General features: G+C 35.2%; 1 protein-coding gene across 1 annotated transcript in view; it reads right to left on the bottom strand.

Annotated features, from left to right (window-relative positions):
- LOC106868905 (uncharacterized) overlaps positions 1-17,672 on the bottom strand; it is a 666,050-nt gene that overhangs the window by 220,595 nt on the left and 427,783 nt on the right. Inside the window, exons 2-3 of the mRNA XM_052974592.2 lie at positions 16,135-16,284; positions 14,432-14,550 (exon numbers count right to left, since the gene is read on the bottom strand). Coding sequence (XP_052830552.1) covers positions 14,432-14,550; positions 16,135-16,284 — 269 coding nt within the window. The remainder of the gene's footprint in view (positions 1-14,431; positions 14,551-16,134; positions 16,285-17,672) is intronic.

Here is a 17,672-nt window from a genome sequence, read left to right as displayed (position 1 = left end):
GTCAGTAGTATGCGATTGTTAGTAGCTGCACCGCCTTAAACGTGGTTGGGTGATGGAATGAGATCAGTTGCTCGTTATAATACTAAATACAACAACGTTAAAATTCCACTCATTTGCAGACAGTGAATGTAATGTTAGAATATAGGGAGAGTGAGAGAGAACGAGAGAAAAGTTCAGAGAGGTCAGTTTTCGGTGCCAACCACGAAATGTGATTTATCGGTGTGTGTGTGTGTGTGTGTGTGAGACCGAGAACAAGAGAGAGATTTAGCAGCTTACATACCAGGATTCAATGGTGTTCCAATAACAAGAGAGAGAGAGAGAGAGAGAGAGAGAGAGAGAGAGAGAGAGAGAGAGAGAGAGAGAGGAGAGAGAGAGAGAGAGAGAGAGAGGGAGAGAGAGAGAGAGCATATATTTTCAGTTATTGTTTTATGTTTCTTATATTGTTTGACTCGTTAACTTTATTTATTTTTTTTTTTTTTTGGTTTCATTGTTTTGTAACACAGAAAGCAACGGAATGAGCATGCTTGGAAGAAAGAAGGAAAGAAAGAATACAAAAAGCGAATAAAGAAAGAAATGAAAAAAGGTGCAAAGAAGGAAGAAAGGAAAAGAAAACGTGAAGAGAAGAGAAAAGCATGAAAGAAAGAATACAAGAAAAAAAGTTAAAAAATAGGTAAAAAACCACAAGAGAATTATTGAAAACCAAAAGTATCGTAGAGAAGAAAACCTAAAAGGAAGGACGGAAGGAACGAATGGAGAGAAGGAACGAAGAAAGGAATTAAAAAGAAATGAAGAAAGAAGTATAATACAGGTAATGGTAAACCATAAACTATAAACCTCTTTGAATGCCAAACCACAGAATGTGATGCTTCAGTATTCATATCTAAGATGGTGGTACTGGTGGTGGGTCTGCAGATTCGATAACTCTTAGAAATGATCACATTTTTATTTAAAACTGACGACATGGAAATTTTCGATATTCTTTGATATTGATATTGCAGCTGTCCTTGTTGTTGTTGTTGTTGTTGTATCTATTCTTATTGTTGTTTAGACTCTGGGCTTCTCTCACGTTTCTTTCCTCCGCAGTTATCCACTCGTTATTCTTCGAGAAAGACATTATTTGTATTGTTTTTTTATCGCTAGTATCCAGGAACGTTACAAGTCCTTAGGAAGATCCCACTCCTCCACATCAGATCACATTCACTTTCATTTAATATTGCTTCTCTCGCATTTTTGACGCAGCTTCTCCGGGCGGCGAGCTGGTAGAATCGTTAGGTAAGCTCTTTACATCTCGTCGAGAACCACTTTGCCTTTCATAGATTTCAGTTCAACAAAATAAGACACACTCAAGTACAGGAGTCGTTGTAATCGACTTGCCCCTCCCTTCAGAACTACTGTCCTTGTGTCCGAATCAGAAACCATTATTTACATCGATTTGATCAACGACATTAGATGTCGACTGGAAGAACCCATTCCTCGACCTCGAACCATACCCTCGTTACTTCAATGTCCTCTTTGTCATATTCTTGCCTTAGCTTCACCAGGCAGCGAGCTGTCAGAATCTTTAGCGCTTCGGACAAAATACTTAGCGGCGGCATTTCCTCTGGCTCTTAATGTTCTGAGTTCAAATTCCTCACAATGTCTACTTCGTCTTTCTTTCTCTCAGGGTCGATAGAATAAGAACCAGTTAAGCAATAGTAGAAAGAATCATTATTTTTTTATTCTACGTATTTTTTTACCTCTGTATATAAGCAACACTAAGCACATTCTGTAAAATGATCTCATCTTGATTGACCGACAATATTGCTACCGACCATTAGCATTTCTTTACAACTACAACATTGATGCAGCTATGGGACGCTGGACCGACGGTCCGGTCAAGTTGCTCGGGGTGTGGTTTGGTTCAGACTTACAAACGGAGAAGAACTGGAACGAGATAACGAGTAGAGTGGTTACTCTCGCCCGGCAATGGGCCGAGAGGAAGCTGTCCCTAAAAGGTCGGGTGGAGGTGGCAAACACGTACATCACGTCCGTCAGCTACTACCGCCTAACTGTCGTGCCTTGTCCCGACCCTACCATAACCAAACTAGAACGCATTCTCGTCCGCTTCTTGTTGAAAGGATGCATTCCGATGGTCAGGGATCCGTTTGCTGCCAACACCCGTTAAAAGGAGGGCTGAGCATACCGTGGTTGATGATGCGCAGACGCACTGAGACTGCGACATCTCCGGCTCTACGCAGACGACGGTGAACAGGTGTGGTCGCCGTTTGTGAGGCGCGCTTTCCCGCAGCTCGTCTCCATGACCGAACTGCAGTGGTGGATAAAAAAGAGGCCGAGAAAGGGCGAATGCGTTGGTTTGTTTACGTCCCCGTAATATAGTAGTTCAGAAAAAGACCGACAGAATAAGTGCCAAACTTCAGAAACAAAATGTTATATATATATATATATATATATATATATATATATATATATATATATATATATATATATATATATATATATAACTCCGTTCAGAGTTACCTCTCTTCGGTATTTCCCATTGATAATGCCTCTAGAAACGTGTCTAGGAATCATATCGGGACGGTGTGGGTGGTGGCAGTACTAGATAGAGATACTGTTTTTACACCTATTTACCATAAAAAAGAATTTTTGTCCCCAGGGTAACTGCAGTAAATTTGCCTGTAGAAGTTGAATTACGTCACAAACATAACTGACTTAAAGTTCGCTTATGCCTAAACACTGTTTGGCGAAGATAATTCTAAATATGTATGTACGTTTGCATGCATAGACATGCGCACAAACACACACGTACACACTCACAGACACAGATACACACACACACACACACACACACACTCACACATATATAGTTACAGATATGCAAGTGTGTATTTATGCATGATATATGAAATATAAATGCTTTTCTGAATAGTATTGTTAAGAAGCACATTTAAAGAACATGATTAATGGGGAATGTTAAAATCTAACTTGGTTCTCTTGAATTACCCAAACGAATTGGTGGACAATTCAAAGCAAATTACTCATAAATCAGACATTCTACACATAGAGTAGTATAGTATAAAATTGGTGTTAAGACGAAATACATTTGGAAAATTATTCTCAAATATGATAAAAGACATACCGCGTAAGAGGTGAAACTTTGAGAAAATTATAAGAAATTATACTGTCTCAAGATGAAGAGTCATATGTGCTGCCGTCTAAAGACATTATGGGGGTAAGCTGGCAGAGTTATTAGAGCGCTTGGAACAAAGGATTAGCAGCATTTCCTCTGGCTCTTTATATTCTTAGTTTAAATTCTTCCGAGGTTGACTTTGCCAGCCATCCTATTGGGATCGATAAAATAAATACCAGTTGAGCACTGGGGTTGATGTAATCCTTTATCTTTCTCCATTAAAATTGCTGACCTTGTGTCAAAAATTTAAAACAATACAGCGGTGATCTGGCAGAATAGTTATAGTGCCGTTCAAAATACTTAGCTGCATTTCCTTTTGCTTTAGGTTTTTGAGTTCAAATGCTGCCAAGATCGACTTTGCTTTCCAGGGTCAATAAAAAACAGTGCCATATGAACACCGGTGTCACGGCAGTCGAATTAGCCTATCCTGAAAATTGCGGGCGTTGTGCCAAACTTTGAAACCGTTAGAAAAGAAGAGAAACTAGAAAATGAATTCCAAGGCTTTTTTTTTTTTTTTTTTGCACGCCGAGTCTCATCAAATTTCACAACATAGAAATCAGAAACTCATAAATCGTTTCTATAATACAAAATACCAAAAATAGAATAAAAACAAAAAGAAAACAAACCAAAACAATAGAAGTGATCTGCGATTTAATTATTTTCGAGTATTCAATTACTCGTTCCAATAATTCAGGAAAGCCAGAATAACTGTTTACATTCCATATATTTGATCGCCTCGCATACTGGTCTAAGTAAACCCCGTGCTTCAGTTCTGCTGCAATGTTTATATCTAAATGTTTGTATGTGAGTCTATATTTTACCCCCAAAAATGTTAGAGAGGGAGAGAAAGAGAGAGAGAGAGAGAGAGAGACAGAGAGAGAGAGAGAGAGAGAGAGAGAGAAAGAGAGAGAGAGAGAGAGAGAGACAGACAGACAGACAGACAGACAGAGAGAGAGACAGAGAGAGAGAGAGAGAGAGAGAGAAAAGAAGACAGAGAGAGTGAGAGAAGCAGTTAGTTCAAAAGTGAAAATTTGTGTGCTCCCGTATCTCGTTCCTTCATAAACATTCAAAAATTGAATGTGTTCTTTTTCTAAATTGAAGCATATATTGTGGACAACAGACATACATTTATACAAACTTCAAGGCGGCGAGCTGGCAGAATCGTTAGCACACTGGACGAAATGTTTAACGGTATTTCGTCTGTCTTCACGTTCCGAGTTCAAACGTCGCCTTTCATCCTTTCGGGGTCGATGAAATCAGTACCGGCTACGGACTGGGGTCGATGTAATCGACTTAATCCATTACCCAAATTTGAGGCTTTGCCCTTCCAGTAGAAAGGATTATTATTATTATTATTATTGTTCAGTAGTTTTATTTTTATAACGTGCTTTCACTTCACTATCGAGCGCAGCTCTGTGCGCCTTGGGTATGTGCTGTGGTTTGCTGTGATGCTCTTATGGTTACTGTATTGAAAGTGTTTTGCGTAGGATGTGTGCAGTGCCTAGAAGTGCAATTTTCTGTATGTTATATATATTTGTAAGTCCTGGTGTTTTTGTTATGTATTTGTCTGAATATTTTTTCATTATACCTAAGGCACCTACTATGATAGGAATTGTTTCTGTTTTTAGATTCCACATTCGAGTTACCTCTATTTCCAGGTCTTTGTATTTTGAAAGTTTTTCCATTTCTTTTAGGGAAACGTTGTCATCTGCTGGTATTGATACATCAATTAGAAAGCATTTTTTTTCTTCATTATCTTTGACAACTATATCTATTTGCCTTAATTTCTCTATCTGTGTGCATTGGCATATCCCACAGTATGGTTGCTTTCTCATTTTCTGTGACCTTTTCTGGCGTGTGTTTATACCATCTTTTTTCTGTTGTTATTCCATAGTGTTGGCATAGCTTCCAGTGTATATAGGTCCCAGCTCTGTCGTGTCTGTGAATATATTCCTTCTTAGCCAGGACTGGGCAACCAGAGATAATATGATTTATTGTTTCTTGTCCATCTCCACATATTCTACAGTTACTTGTTATGTTTCTTTTCATTATATGTTTTTGGTAATTTCTGGTGGGGAGGCTTTGATCTTGTGCAGCAATTAAACATCCTTTAGTCTCTGCTTTGAGTCCTGAGCTTCTCAACCATTGCTGGGATTTTTCTCTGTCTATTTCTTTTGCATTTAGTTTAGCCCAGTATTTACTATGTAGGGGCTTTTCTTGCCATCGTTTTATCATGGTCCGTTGCTGTTCTAGTTTTAGTTTGGATTTCATTTGTTTTATAGCTTTTGTTGTTTCTTCTTCTTCTTCTTCTTCTTCTTCTTCTTCTTCTTCTTCGTATTTCTTAGGTAGTATGATTTCTTGTTTGTATTATTATTATTATTATTATTATTATTATTATTATTATTATTATTATTATTATTATTATTATTATTATCTCTGCACAACTTCTGACATTGGAGATGTACTACGGTGCCAGCTGTTCACTACCAGTGAACCAAAGTAACACCACTTATTTTTCGAGCACCACCCGGAGTATTCGAGCAGTTCCAAGCAGTGTTGTTTTCTGCGAGTGCTCCACCCTTATTGCAACCCCTATTTGTTCCATGTACTTCTCAAGATTTTTATTCACTGTTCCCAGGGCTCCGACAATTATTGGTACTACTACCACCTTTTTCATCGACAACAACTGCTTAACCTCCAAGCTATCCTGTCATATATATCGACTTTTCTTTCTTCCTTATCGCATACCTTGTTGTCAGCTGGGCATGCTATATCTATGGTCCAGCATCGTTTGCTTTCTTTCTCAATTAACGCTATGTCTGGCTTCCTATTCTCTATCTCATGGTCGCACTGAATCATAAATTCCCATACGATTTTTGCATTATCCTTTTCGATGATTCTGTCGGGTTTTTGGCTCTGTCAAGTCTATACTTGTTGCAAAGTGTCCAATGGACAATCTTTGCTATATTGTCATGACGTCTCTAATATTCTTTCTGAGCTAGTGGCGTACATTGACTGGTAATATGCCATACGGTCTCACCATTTTGTCCACAAATTCTGCGCTTATCACTTCCTGATGTGTTGTCTATTCAGTATTTGGTGTAATTGGCTCTTAATGCTTGCTCTTGGTCAGCACCGTATTTTAGTTAGATATAATTGTTTAACTAGCAGCACTTTTTATTTTACTTTTAGTGAAGAAGTTGTTAAAGTGACTTCGAAAGTCTTGCAAATAATATAATAATCTTACAGTCACCAGAAGTTCAATCAAAAATGATAAAACACCGCAAGTGCTATATCATTTGTTCGATGTGGAAAATATCCGACGGCACTGCCCGAATGATGTTGGCATCTACTTTAAGATTCATCGAGATTTGGTCACCGTGCTATCCATCCCCTACAAATGTGATGTTCACGTCATATCAAAACACTAAGACAGAATTATTTCAACTCCACTGGTCATGCTTTCTTTAACATCATGCCAAGACACATAAGAGACCGAAAAGATCCACTAACATTTAAACGGTTCCTAGAGGAATATCTCCAATAAATTCCAAGTAAACCACCTAAACCTTGATAAATGTCTGCAAGAAAGGGCTTTGGTACCGAAAGAATGACAGCAATGTGAAAGTTCATTAAATGTTTGCTTTTTTTTCAAGTGGTGTTATTAAGTTGGACATGGTCTGGGACAATTCTGGCTGAAACTTATCTAAGAATCTAAGTATCTATGTATCACACTTCTGTAAACACGTTACAAATTAGTTGTGTTGTAGACAAGCTTAATTGGAAGGGTTATAAGGAAGCTAATGCAACTCCTAAATAACAAAAGAAAAAAGAAAAACAAAGAAGAAAGAAGATACACGGACGTTAATCCGAAACAATAAAGTTCGTATTCACATCATACACGATTCTAGAGCTTGTTAATCTCAACTACAGGATGAAAGGTTGTTGCATGCGCTAGTTTCACTTTATAGTAGACAAGCTCGACATTTACGCTGCAAATATTGTGGGAATTAGAATTTTGTTAGTTACCTCTATACGTCATCAGTCAGCAACATAACTTCGTTTATGACTTGGGAATGTTGCCTGTGTTTATTTTAGTGCTGTGATGTGGTTTAAAGATACCATTATGAAAAAGTAAAATTCAGAATACTGCCCTATTTTCAATGCAACCAATGCATATTCTGTGTGTGTCTTGAAAGACAGAGAGAGAGAGGGGAGGGAGAGAGGGAGAAAGAGAGAGTTAGAAGGAATTTAATCTATTATTCTCTACTCTAGAATCAAGGCCCGAAAGTTTGAGGGAGGGGCCAGTCGATACGCAACTGGTAATAAATTTATCGATTCCGAAAGGATGAAACGCAAGGTCGACCTCGGCGGAATTTGAACTCAGAACGTAAAGAAAGACAAACTACCGCTAAGCATTTCGCCCGGTGTGCTAACGTTTCAGCCAGCACGCCGCCAGAAATTTAATCTATAGCCAAAAAGTTAGATATGTACATTCATACACACACACACACGCGCACACACACACACACACACGTAAATATATATATACATATGTGTGTATGTGTGTGTTTGTGTGTAATTCTCTCTCTCCAGCCCTCTCTCTTTGCATACACATTCTCACACACGTACACACGCGCACACGAACGCACATCACATAAGCAGCACAACTGATCTATCTCTGCGTGAATGCATGTGTACGTGTGTGAGGTGTGGCGTACGTATATGTGTGTGTGCATATATATATATATATGTACGTATGTATGTATATACATGCACACACACACACACACACACACACATTATTTGCGGTGCATATATGATGTGTGTTTGTGTGTGCATGTGTGCGTGTGTGAGTATATTTATGCAGTGAGAGAAGGCGAGAGAGAGAGAGAGAGAGAGAGAGAGAGAGAGAGTGAGTGAGAGAGAGAGAAAGAAAAGAAAGAAAATGAAAAATGAGATTAATATTTTGTGTCGTATTTAGGTTTGTGAGAAATGTAGTGCACGTAACAGAAGAGTGCGTGCATCCTTTTATTAGAAAATCAGTTTATTTGAATCCTTAGTGTTTCATGTAACAGACTACAGAAACTATTGAATATATATATATAGATATACATACATATATATCTTTTATATACTTTATAAATATATATTCATATACCTATACGTACATATACATATATTCATATGCATATATATATGTGTATATGTATATATATATATATATATATATATATATATATATATATATATATATATATATATATATATATATATATATATATATATATATATATATATATATAAATATATATATATATATATATATATATATATATATAAATATATAAATATATATATATATATATATATAAATATATATATATATATATATATATATATATATATATATATATATATATATATATATATATATATATATATACATATATATATATATATATATATATATATATATATATATATATATATACATATATATATATATATATATATATATATATATATATATATATAAATATATATATATATATATATATAAATATATATATATATATATATATATATATATATAAATATATATATATATATATATATATATATATATATATATATATATATATATATATATATACACATATGCATATATATATATATGGGCGCGCATGTGTGTATACATATACATTTATACACACACACACACACACACACACACACACACACACACACACACACACACATATATATATATATATATGCACGCGTATATGTATATATATATATTTTACATATGTATATGTATACGCTCTCTTTTTCTCTTCCCCTCTCCCGCTCTCTCTCTCTCTCTCTCTCTCTCTCTCTCTCTCTCTCCCACAGACACACACGCACACACACACATATGTAGATAGGAAACAAGATATATTGATAGATAAACAGATAGACAGAGATAGACAGAAATATTTGAAAACACATCGAGCTGTTATCGATATGTATCTTTTGAAATATACGTCACATATCAAAACATTTAAAGTGAAGTCGTATAACTACTATATTTTCTAAAATTATGAATGCAAACATATTTTGGAAATGATTAAAAGTTTCAAAGGTATAGATAATATACTTTGACTGACGAATTATATCTCCACCAGGAAGCTGGAAATTTCTTAATAAATATCCTTGTGAATGTCTGCATGAATTAACTAATTCAGATTTAATTCCAGTAAATTCTACCCTATTAGTATGCTCTTCGAGGAAAAATATATGTGCCGTTAATTACCATAATGAATCCTTAAAAGAGTGGCTGTATACATAAAGAATATACATAAACAAAATCGTACTTATATATATGCAAATATTACTACTAAGACAATGCTATACTTAGATTTTTCCCTGTATTTTAATTATTCTAATATTGCCTGAAGCTTCCTGTGATATACATAAGCATGTTCTATGAAATATTTGATAAATACAAATTTCAGATACAGCATTACTGGTAATGTTCTGCTTCCATAGCAAATATATATATATATATATAGAAGAAAGCTTATTAGAATAAATACAACATCTTTATGTAAACGTAATAATCCTAATGCTTGCCTTTCCATTTGTGTGTTTCATTGTTAAAACAACAAATAGAAACCACACTCATTGATTTCAGCGAAACAAAAATCTATGCAAGTTATATTGAAAGCTCTAAAGAAAATTCTCGCAACATTTTCCTAGAGGCAGGTATCAAAAATGCACTTTTCCTTTAAATACGTCCGTCACCAGAATTACAAAACTATTTTGAATTAAAGGACAAGACAGGTGTAACTGTGTGGTAAAAAGTCTGCTTCTCAACCATATGGTTCTGTGTTCAGTTCCAATGCGTGGCACCTTCTGTTATACCCTCGGCCCGACCAAAACCTTGTGAGTGGATTTAGTAGACGAAAATTCAAAGAAGCCCGTCGTGTATGCATATGTATATGTGTGTATGTGTGTGTGTGCGTGTGTGTGTGTGCATGTGTGTGTGTGTGTGTGTGTATGTGTGTGTGTGTTTGGTCCCCCACCCCGCTTGACAATCGGCATTGGTTTTTTGTACGTCCTCGTAACTTAACAGTTCAGCAAAAGAAAAGGATGGAATAAATATTAGGCTTATAAGAAAAGTAAGGAGTTCGATTTGTCAGACTAAAAGTTCCTCAACACCGTGTTCCAGCATGGCCGCAAGAGTGCAATGACTGAAACAAGTGAAAGATAAAGGATAATCTATCACAAAATAGTCTCCTTAAATTATAATCCAGAGATTATTACCTTACTGATAATCTCTGGTGGTAGCCTCAGAACTGTACGTACATTAGAGCTAATACGCGTTGACATATCTGCTCCGGCCAGCCATTTTCACTCTCGTAACAGCGTTTGTGAGGACACTGATGCTAAACTGTGTCGGCAGTAAGGTTGTGGATTTACCCTTGGGCAACGCCGGTGCTCTGGAGAGGAATGACTTTATATTTGGACAACAACCAATATTCAGATAAGTAAATAAATAAAGATAAATGAAAATAAAGACCTAACCCAGGTTTGCGCATTCATGGGTAGATATATGGTCAACCCAGACCAAAGGAGACCCCTACATAGGAGAAAAAGGAGGCCGGTGCGATTAGTGGTGCAGAATACAAAGCCTGATTGCTAAATATGTTGGAGTAAAGTATAAATAAATAAAAAAAGAAGACCTTTGTCCAGAAACGGAAAAGTGAAAAAACAAAAAGGAAAAAACCTCGCAAGTAAACAGGACGTCAGTCGTAGTCAGTAACAGGCCGCTGTGGTGTAAACAGTAGAAACGACCAAGGCCAGAAAAGAAATGGCTCATCTAGAGCACCATAAACTCCAGTGATAGACCAGGTATCCTCTTATGCAATCGAAAGATCATTGCTGAAATCTCTTCAGGAGCTCAGAACACAAAGCATGGAGAAAACTCGAGATCCATCAGCAAAAATAGGACAAAAGTAGGTAATAAAGAAATGATTGGCCCGTGCTGAAAATAATGAAGGATAAAGCTCAAACTCCACAGATCGACGCCTGTCAGTCTGCGTTGCATAAACTGCACGGTTCACTTAATTAATAACAAGAGACTTGGTGAAGGCGAGTGGCTTAATGGTTAGGGTATTCGGCTAACGATAGCACAGTCGTAAGTTCAGTTCGTAGTTGTGCATTTTGTCCTTGAGCAACAATTTTATTTCTCGTTGTTCCAGTCCACTCAGTTGGCAAAAAATAGCTGTTCCTGTAATTCAATGGGCCAGCCTTGTCACATTCTGTATCATACTGATTCTCCTTGAGAACTAAGTTAAGGTTATGCATTTCTGAGGGGTGCTCAACCACTTGCACGTTAATTTCACGAGCAGGCTGTCCAGTTGATCGGATCAACTGGAACACTCGCCGTTGTAGCCGACGGAGTGCCAGTTTAAATGTGGGCCTTAGAGAATTCGGGAAAAATCTCTACTACCATCTCTTCCAAAACCTCTAGATGATAGATTGTTGGATGAAACCTCATAAACAATCCATCAATTTCAAACTAGCGAACTTAGTACAGGATATGGGTGTTTACATTGTTCAATCCAAACCGAAGTAGATCATGTCTAAAATGGGACAATTCCGTTTCCAATCGACAGGAAACGAGAAGCGTCGGGATTGGAATGTGACTGGAATCGTGGGAGTGATCTGACCCTACCAAGATGGCGATTTCTCTTCACTATGTCCTAGTAGGTGCCCATTTCTTTTATGTACCATATTGGTTTTCATGTATTGTATTACGATGGTTAAATAATAAATATATGTTTCCATATAGTATAAGATGAATTGATGTGCAGAATATTAGAAGAAGAATAATCTGATACCACAGAGAAGGTTAATATATAGAGAGAGGTATTTAAAGAAAAAGATTTATCAGAAAGATGGTAATAAAAAAAAATAAAGGTGATAGTGGGATATTATTTAAGATTAATAAAAAGGAATTTGGACATATATCTACAAGAAGAAACTTTTTCATCCCAAGTATTAACAAGGAGACCATTCATTTTCATTATACTATAACTCTCTTCCCGGCATAATTTACAAATTTTGTTATTATACCTATAAGGTGGTGCTGAAGATAGGATTTTCCAAGAAACTGAGTAATCTATATTGCTTCTTTTGAGTTGTCAAACCTTCTTAGATAGACCTGTGCTATTCTCTGTTCTAGGGTTATTACAGGAGGATTTATGATTATTTATTCTTAATTTTAAAGAATTCTTCGTACAACCAACGTATATATATTTAGAGGAATTATTGATAATAATTGTTGCTTGGTATACTTCTTTCATTTTACAATTTCCTCCTACTTCACAACTATTTGGGTCTCTACAACTGCAATTTAAATTATTAGTTGGTACTATGTTATTATGTGTATATGTGTTAGGGGCAATTGAGTTCTTGGCCCTGTTTTTTACTTTCCTTATCCGTACACCGATATAAATATTCTCATTCTCCTTTGTACGGTGTCCTCTCTGCCACATACACCCTCAAACAAAATAACTTAAAAAGTAACTAGAATACGTAAGCCTATGTATACTTTTTTCACAGATATGCTCTCTGTATAAGTATCTGTATACAATATAAATTATTCTCCTTTATAAGATTTTTTTATATACGAATTATTCTTCGTAGTTTTTAATATACTTATTTACACCCATTGCTCCATAAATAATTTATTTTTTCTTAAAATCTCAACTCACTATAATTTTATACCATTTAGACAATTATTAATTATATAATACTACTATAGACTTCCCATTTCTCTTATGCCAAGCTAGATCCTCAACTCATATGTTATCATTTATACAAAAACATAGTCAACCTACTAAATACCCATAATTATAACTTTTTATACATATTTTAAGGACTTTTTTCTCAGTTTTATCTTCCCTACATTGATAATGTCAACCTTTTAATACCTATCATTTTTTCTTGAACGTTACCTCTAATTTTCTTAGCAACATCTAGCTTTTACTATCTTAATTCTGTAATATTAACAACTATTCTATTTTTTATCTTATATTTAATATACACAAATGAACATAATCTCTTACACTAAAAAAATATTTTCCGTTATATATAACTAATAACTCCGTCCTTTCGTTTTGCATTCAAGTAGCCTAATAAAAACTATATTCACTAGTTTTTATTTTATTTTCGCACAAGACTTTCTCTTTTTTAAAGAAGTAATTTATTTAATTATACACCATACCTAATATTAATTATATATTAGTTATAACTGTCAATTCATTTCTTAATTCCAACATGACTGTGCTTTCCCATTGGACGCCTCTGTTTAACTCCTTGTCATAAATGACTTATTTAGAGTGTAAATAAATTACCTACTTATTATTTATATAGAGGGAATGTTTCTTAAACATCTTTCACATATATTTTCGAATAACCGTTAACCGCATCAGTGTTTAGTTTAAACACAAAGAGACTCAACAGCTTTCTTTTAGTATGCTCTTTCCTCCATTTAGTCTTTTGTAATAATAATAATAATAATAATAATAATAATAATTATAATATTTTTTGATATATTCGTCTTGCATTGAGGAGAACAGTGATTTGTAGTTAATTTAAGTTCATTAAATTAATTTTAATTATTCTATCATGTTATTTACATGTTTAATATCGCTTTTCTAAACGATCGTATGCATTTATTAAACCATTTTCAAATTCTAACATCTTCTCTTCTCCACCTTTTAATAATTTTTGAGTTTCTATGGGATACCTTTCTAGTAATTCTCATAGCACACACACACACACACACACACACAAACACACATGCATATACATACATACACAAACACACACACACATACATACATACACACACAAATACGCATATATATATATATTGATATATATATGCACATGCCCAAAGTTTGAGTAACTTTTTTTCATAACAGGTTTTGTATTGTAACTTGAGGCCTAGTAGTCAATTACAAGAAGGATAATTAACATAGTTATAATGAAAATGCTTATAACAACGACTCCGGTTTTGATATATCACTATGTGACCACATAATTATAAGAGTTTGGGTGATGCTGAATCAATCAAATCCAACTAATGAATATTTTGTTCCTAGAGGGTTCCAGAAGAATAACGCGCTAACTTCGCCACGGTTTATTTTTAGAAATTCTGATAATGAGAACGAAAATGATCACCTGACATTGTCGTGCCTCTGGATGTATATTTTATGAAACATTCCCTGGTGTGGCGTAGTAATATCATCTTTCATTTCCATAGCAACGTGCTGAGGTAGAACACTAAGCAATAATTTTTCCTGAAAAAAAAAACAAAAATAGCAACAATAACAACAGTGATTGAAAAACACATAAAACAAATTCTTGAGAAAAGAAAACCGATTTGATAATTATTTTTACACGAAGGCTACACATTTACCGAGAAAGAAAATAGTCAAGTGATTTCACTTTAGAAGATAACTGGGAGTTATTTTTTATTCATCATAGACCAATGAAAATAAAAGTTGTTGTATAGCCTGAGTTCAGCCCCGAGAAAGTAGCTGTATGATCACAAGGTGTACCATCTATATATAGTTCAAATATTTAGAAAACAAATGACAAAGGAGGTGAAGGAACAAGCAGGTGTGATAGTTTGACACTCGGGAAAAATGAAAAAGTATTTGACATTTGGAGCCTACGCTCATCGACAGAAAGGGGTGAGAGGAAGAAAATGAAGAGAGAGTGAGATGGAGAGAGAGGGAGAGAGAGAGAGAGAGAGAGAGAGAAATTGGGATGAACATGTCGGGTTTAATGGCTCTACATGCTGGAATGTCTATATAGCCATGCTCTAATTTACTCAGACATAAGGTATCCTTGATTATATTATATATAGATATCTTTATATATATAGTTGTGAATTGGGGGAGAATTACATGGTGTTTCTAGGATACAAGAAGACTAAATATACGCTCTTTCTTTAGTTTGTGAAAATCATAGTTGATTTTCCTGGGAATAAAAATAATTAAAAACATAAGGCTACTGTTTCTGTTTTTCAGCATCGTCCCATGGGAATAAAAAACATAATGATAGTTCCTTCTACAATAGGTAAAGGACCAGAAAAGTTTTGATGGGAGAGGCTAGTCGTCAGTATTCGACTTGCTGATCTTGGACCCTGGGGAGTATTGTAATCTCAGTCATTTATTTGTCATGGAAACGCGGATAGCCCGTCTTATGAGTCCTAAGGCACGTGAGAAGCAAAACAAAGCAAACAACAAACTAGAATTCGTTCTCTATTCTATGACCGTAAAAGTCAGTAAAATCAACCATTCTTTGATCACGTGCCTTCCCTGACATTGCTCATAGTTAGGGAAATTGATTTAACATTGTCAATAAACTAAAATGGCTTCCATGAAAAACTGGAACACGAGCTAAGGATTTCGGCCATTTTGGAAGATTACTATAGAGCTTAAAATGGATCATTTGTCACTATATGTTACAAAATATTGGTATCAAATTTTAGCTCGAGGCCAGTGTCCAACTGGGACTTATTTTATCGACTCCAAAAGGATGAAGAGCAGAATTTAGAACGTAAATACGGACGAAATGCCACTAAGCATTTTGGCCGGTATGATAACACTTCTGCCATCTCGCCGCCTTATGTATGTTACAAAATATTGATTTCAAATTTTGGCACAGGTGCAGCAAGTTCGAATGAGGAGATTAGTCGATTACATCGACTACAGTGTTCAACTGGCATTTGTTTTGCAGATGTGAAAGAATGAAGGGCAAAGTCGATCCCGGTGATATTTGAAGCCAAAACATAAAGCAGTTTGCTTGGCGTGCTAACGACACTGCCAGCTCGCCGCTTTATGTATATTACAAAATATTGCATGTAAATTCCTTACTAGTTTTTCATTCTCGTCCTCGATCTCAAGCCGTGCAGCAATACAGTTCCTCGTATCGTAGAAGGTCTTCCGCTGGGTACGATCCGTGAGATTATGGATAAATATCCCAGCCACGTTTACGCAGGCGAAGAACAAGCCATTTGCCAGCAGCTGTAAGTAAAAAAAAAGGAAAGAGTTAAATCAATAAAATGGTATTGTATTTCCACATACATTAAAATTTTTTTTGTATATTTAATATCAATGATGCAGTGAATTATGTAAGAAAGGGTTTTTGCAGTAAGGAGATGCTACATTTTCTGGAAAATAGTAGCAAAGAACGGAAATTTAAAAAAACGGAAAAGATTATGTAGAAACCTCGTCATCCATTCAATGAAAAATTGTAAAATATTATAAAGTCTCACCATTTGATTCTCTTGAAAAGATATGTGCATACGTACACGGAAGAATTCACACAAGTAATTAAAATAGTATATACATTAATACCTACAAATATCGTATGCCATATATAAATGCAAAGGTACAAACGATATATACGATTACAACACATACGGACAAATATGTATATATGTAAATATATATATATCTATATCTATCTATCTATCTATCTATCTATCTATCTATCTATCTATCTATATATATATGAATACAGATATACCTATATGTGTCTGTATAGGAAACGATGCGTGTGTTTGTTTGTTTGTTTGTGTGTGTGTGTGTGTGTACATTTGCGCAGCTTTGTCAGACAGGTATGGGCAGCATATACACATAGTTAGTCATACAAACATGTCAATGTGTGCATTTACGTAAGTCAATAATTCACAGATCCACAAATTCAGTGACAACCATACATGCATACTTGACATGCCTGTGTATACGAGAACTTACGTTAATGCTCATATTCATATTAGCGTATTACATACATAATATATACATGCATACACACATAAACGCATAGACACACGCAGACACAAACACACACACACATACACACACTCACGCACACACACACACACACACACACACTCACACATCCATACACACATACACAAATAAACACGACTACCAAGTTGACGTCAACATAGTAAGATAAGAATCATGTATTTGAATAAATTAGATACTTTCCTTCATTTGTAGGAAACTCAAAAACGAAAACTAAAGCAAACTGTCTCTCTCCCTCCCTCTCTCCCCATTTCACTCTCTCTCACATACATACGCGCGCGCGCATACATCCATACACTTAAATTTATTCCAAGAAGATTGTCAGCTATATCTTACATAATTTAACTCCCAAAGCAGGGAATAAACGGCCGAATTGATACGGTATTATATCACCAGCTGAGAGTTTTTTTACTTTGCATGTTGCTGTGGTACTTAACTATTTGATATAAATAGATAGGCACACTTATATCTGCAGAAATTACACTGTCTGACACAATTTTTGTCCTTGGGTGGCAATTATTTCCTGTTTGCTTATTCCTAGAAATTATGAGAAATGGCTAACATTTCCTTCGAACTTTGCTTTCGTTACATTTATTCGA

Source organism: Octopus bimaculoides, chromosome 18, assembly GCF_046866305.1.
Source record: "Octopus bimaculoides isolate indiv1 chromosome 18, ASM4686630v1, whole genome shotgun sequence".
Classification (NCBI taxonomy): domain Eukaryota; kingdom Metazoa; phylum Mollusca; class Cephalopoda; order Octopoda; family Octopodidae; genus Octopus; species Octopus bimaculoides.
This window is presented reverse-complemented; position numbering and strand designations above follow the sequence as displayed.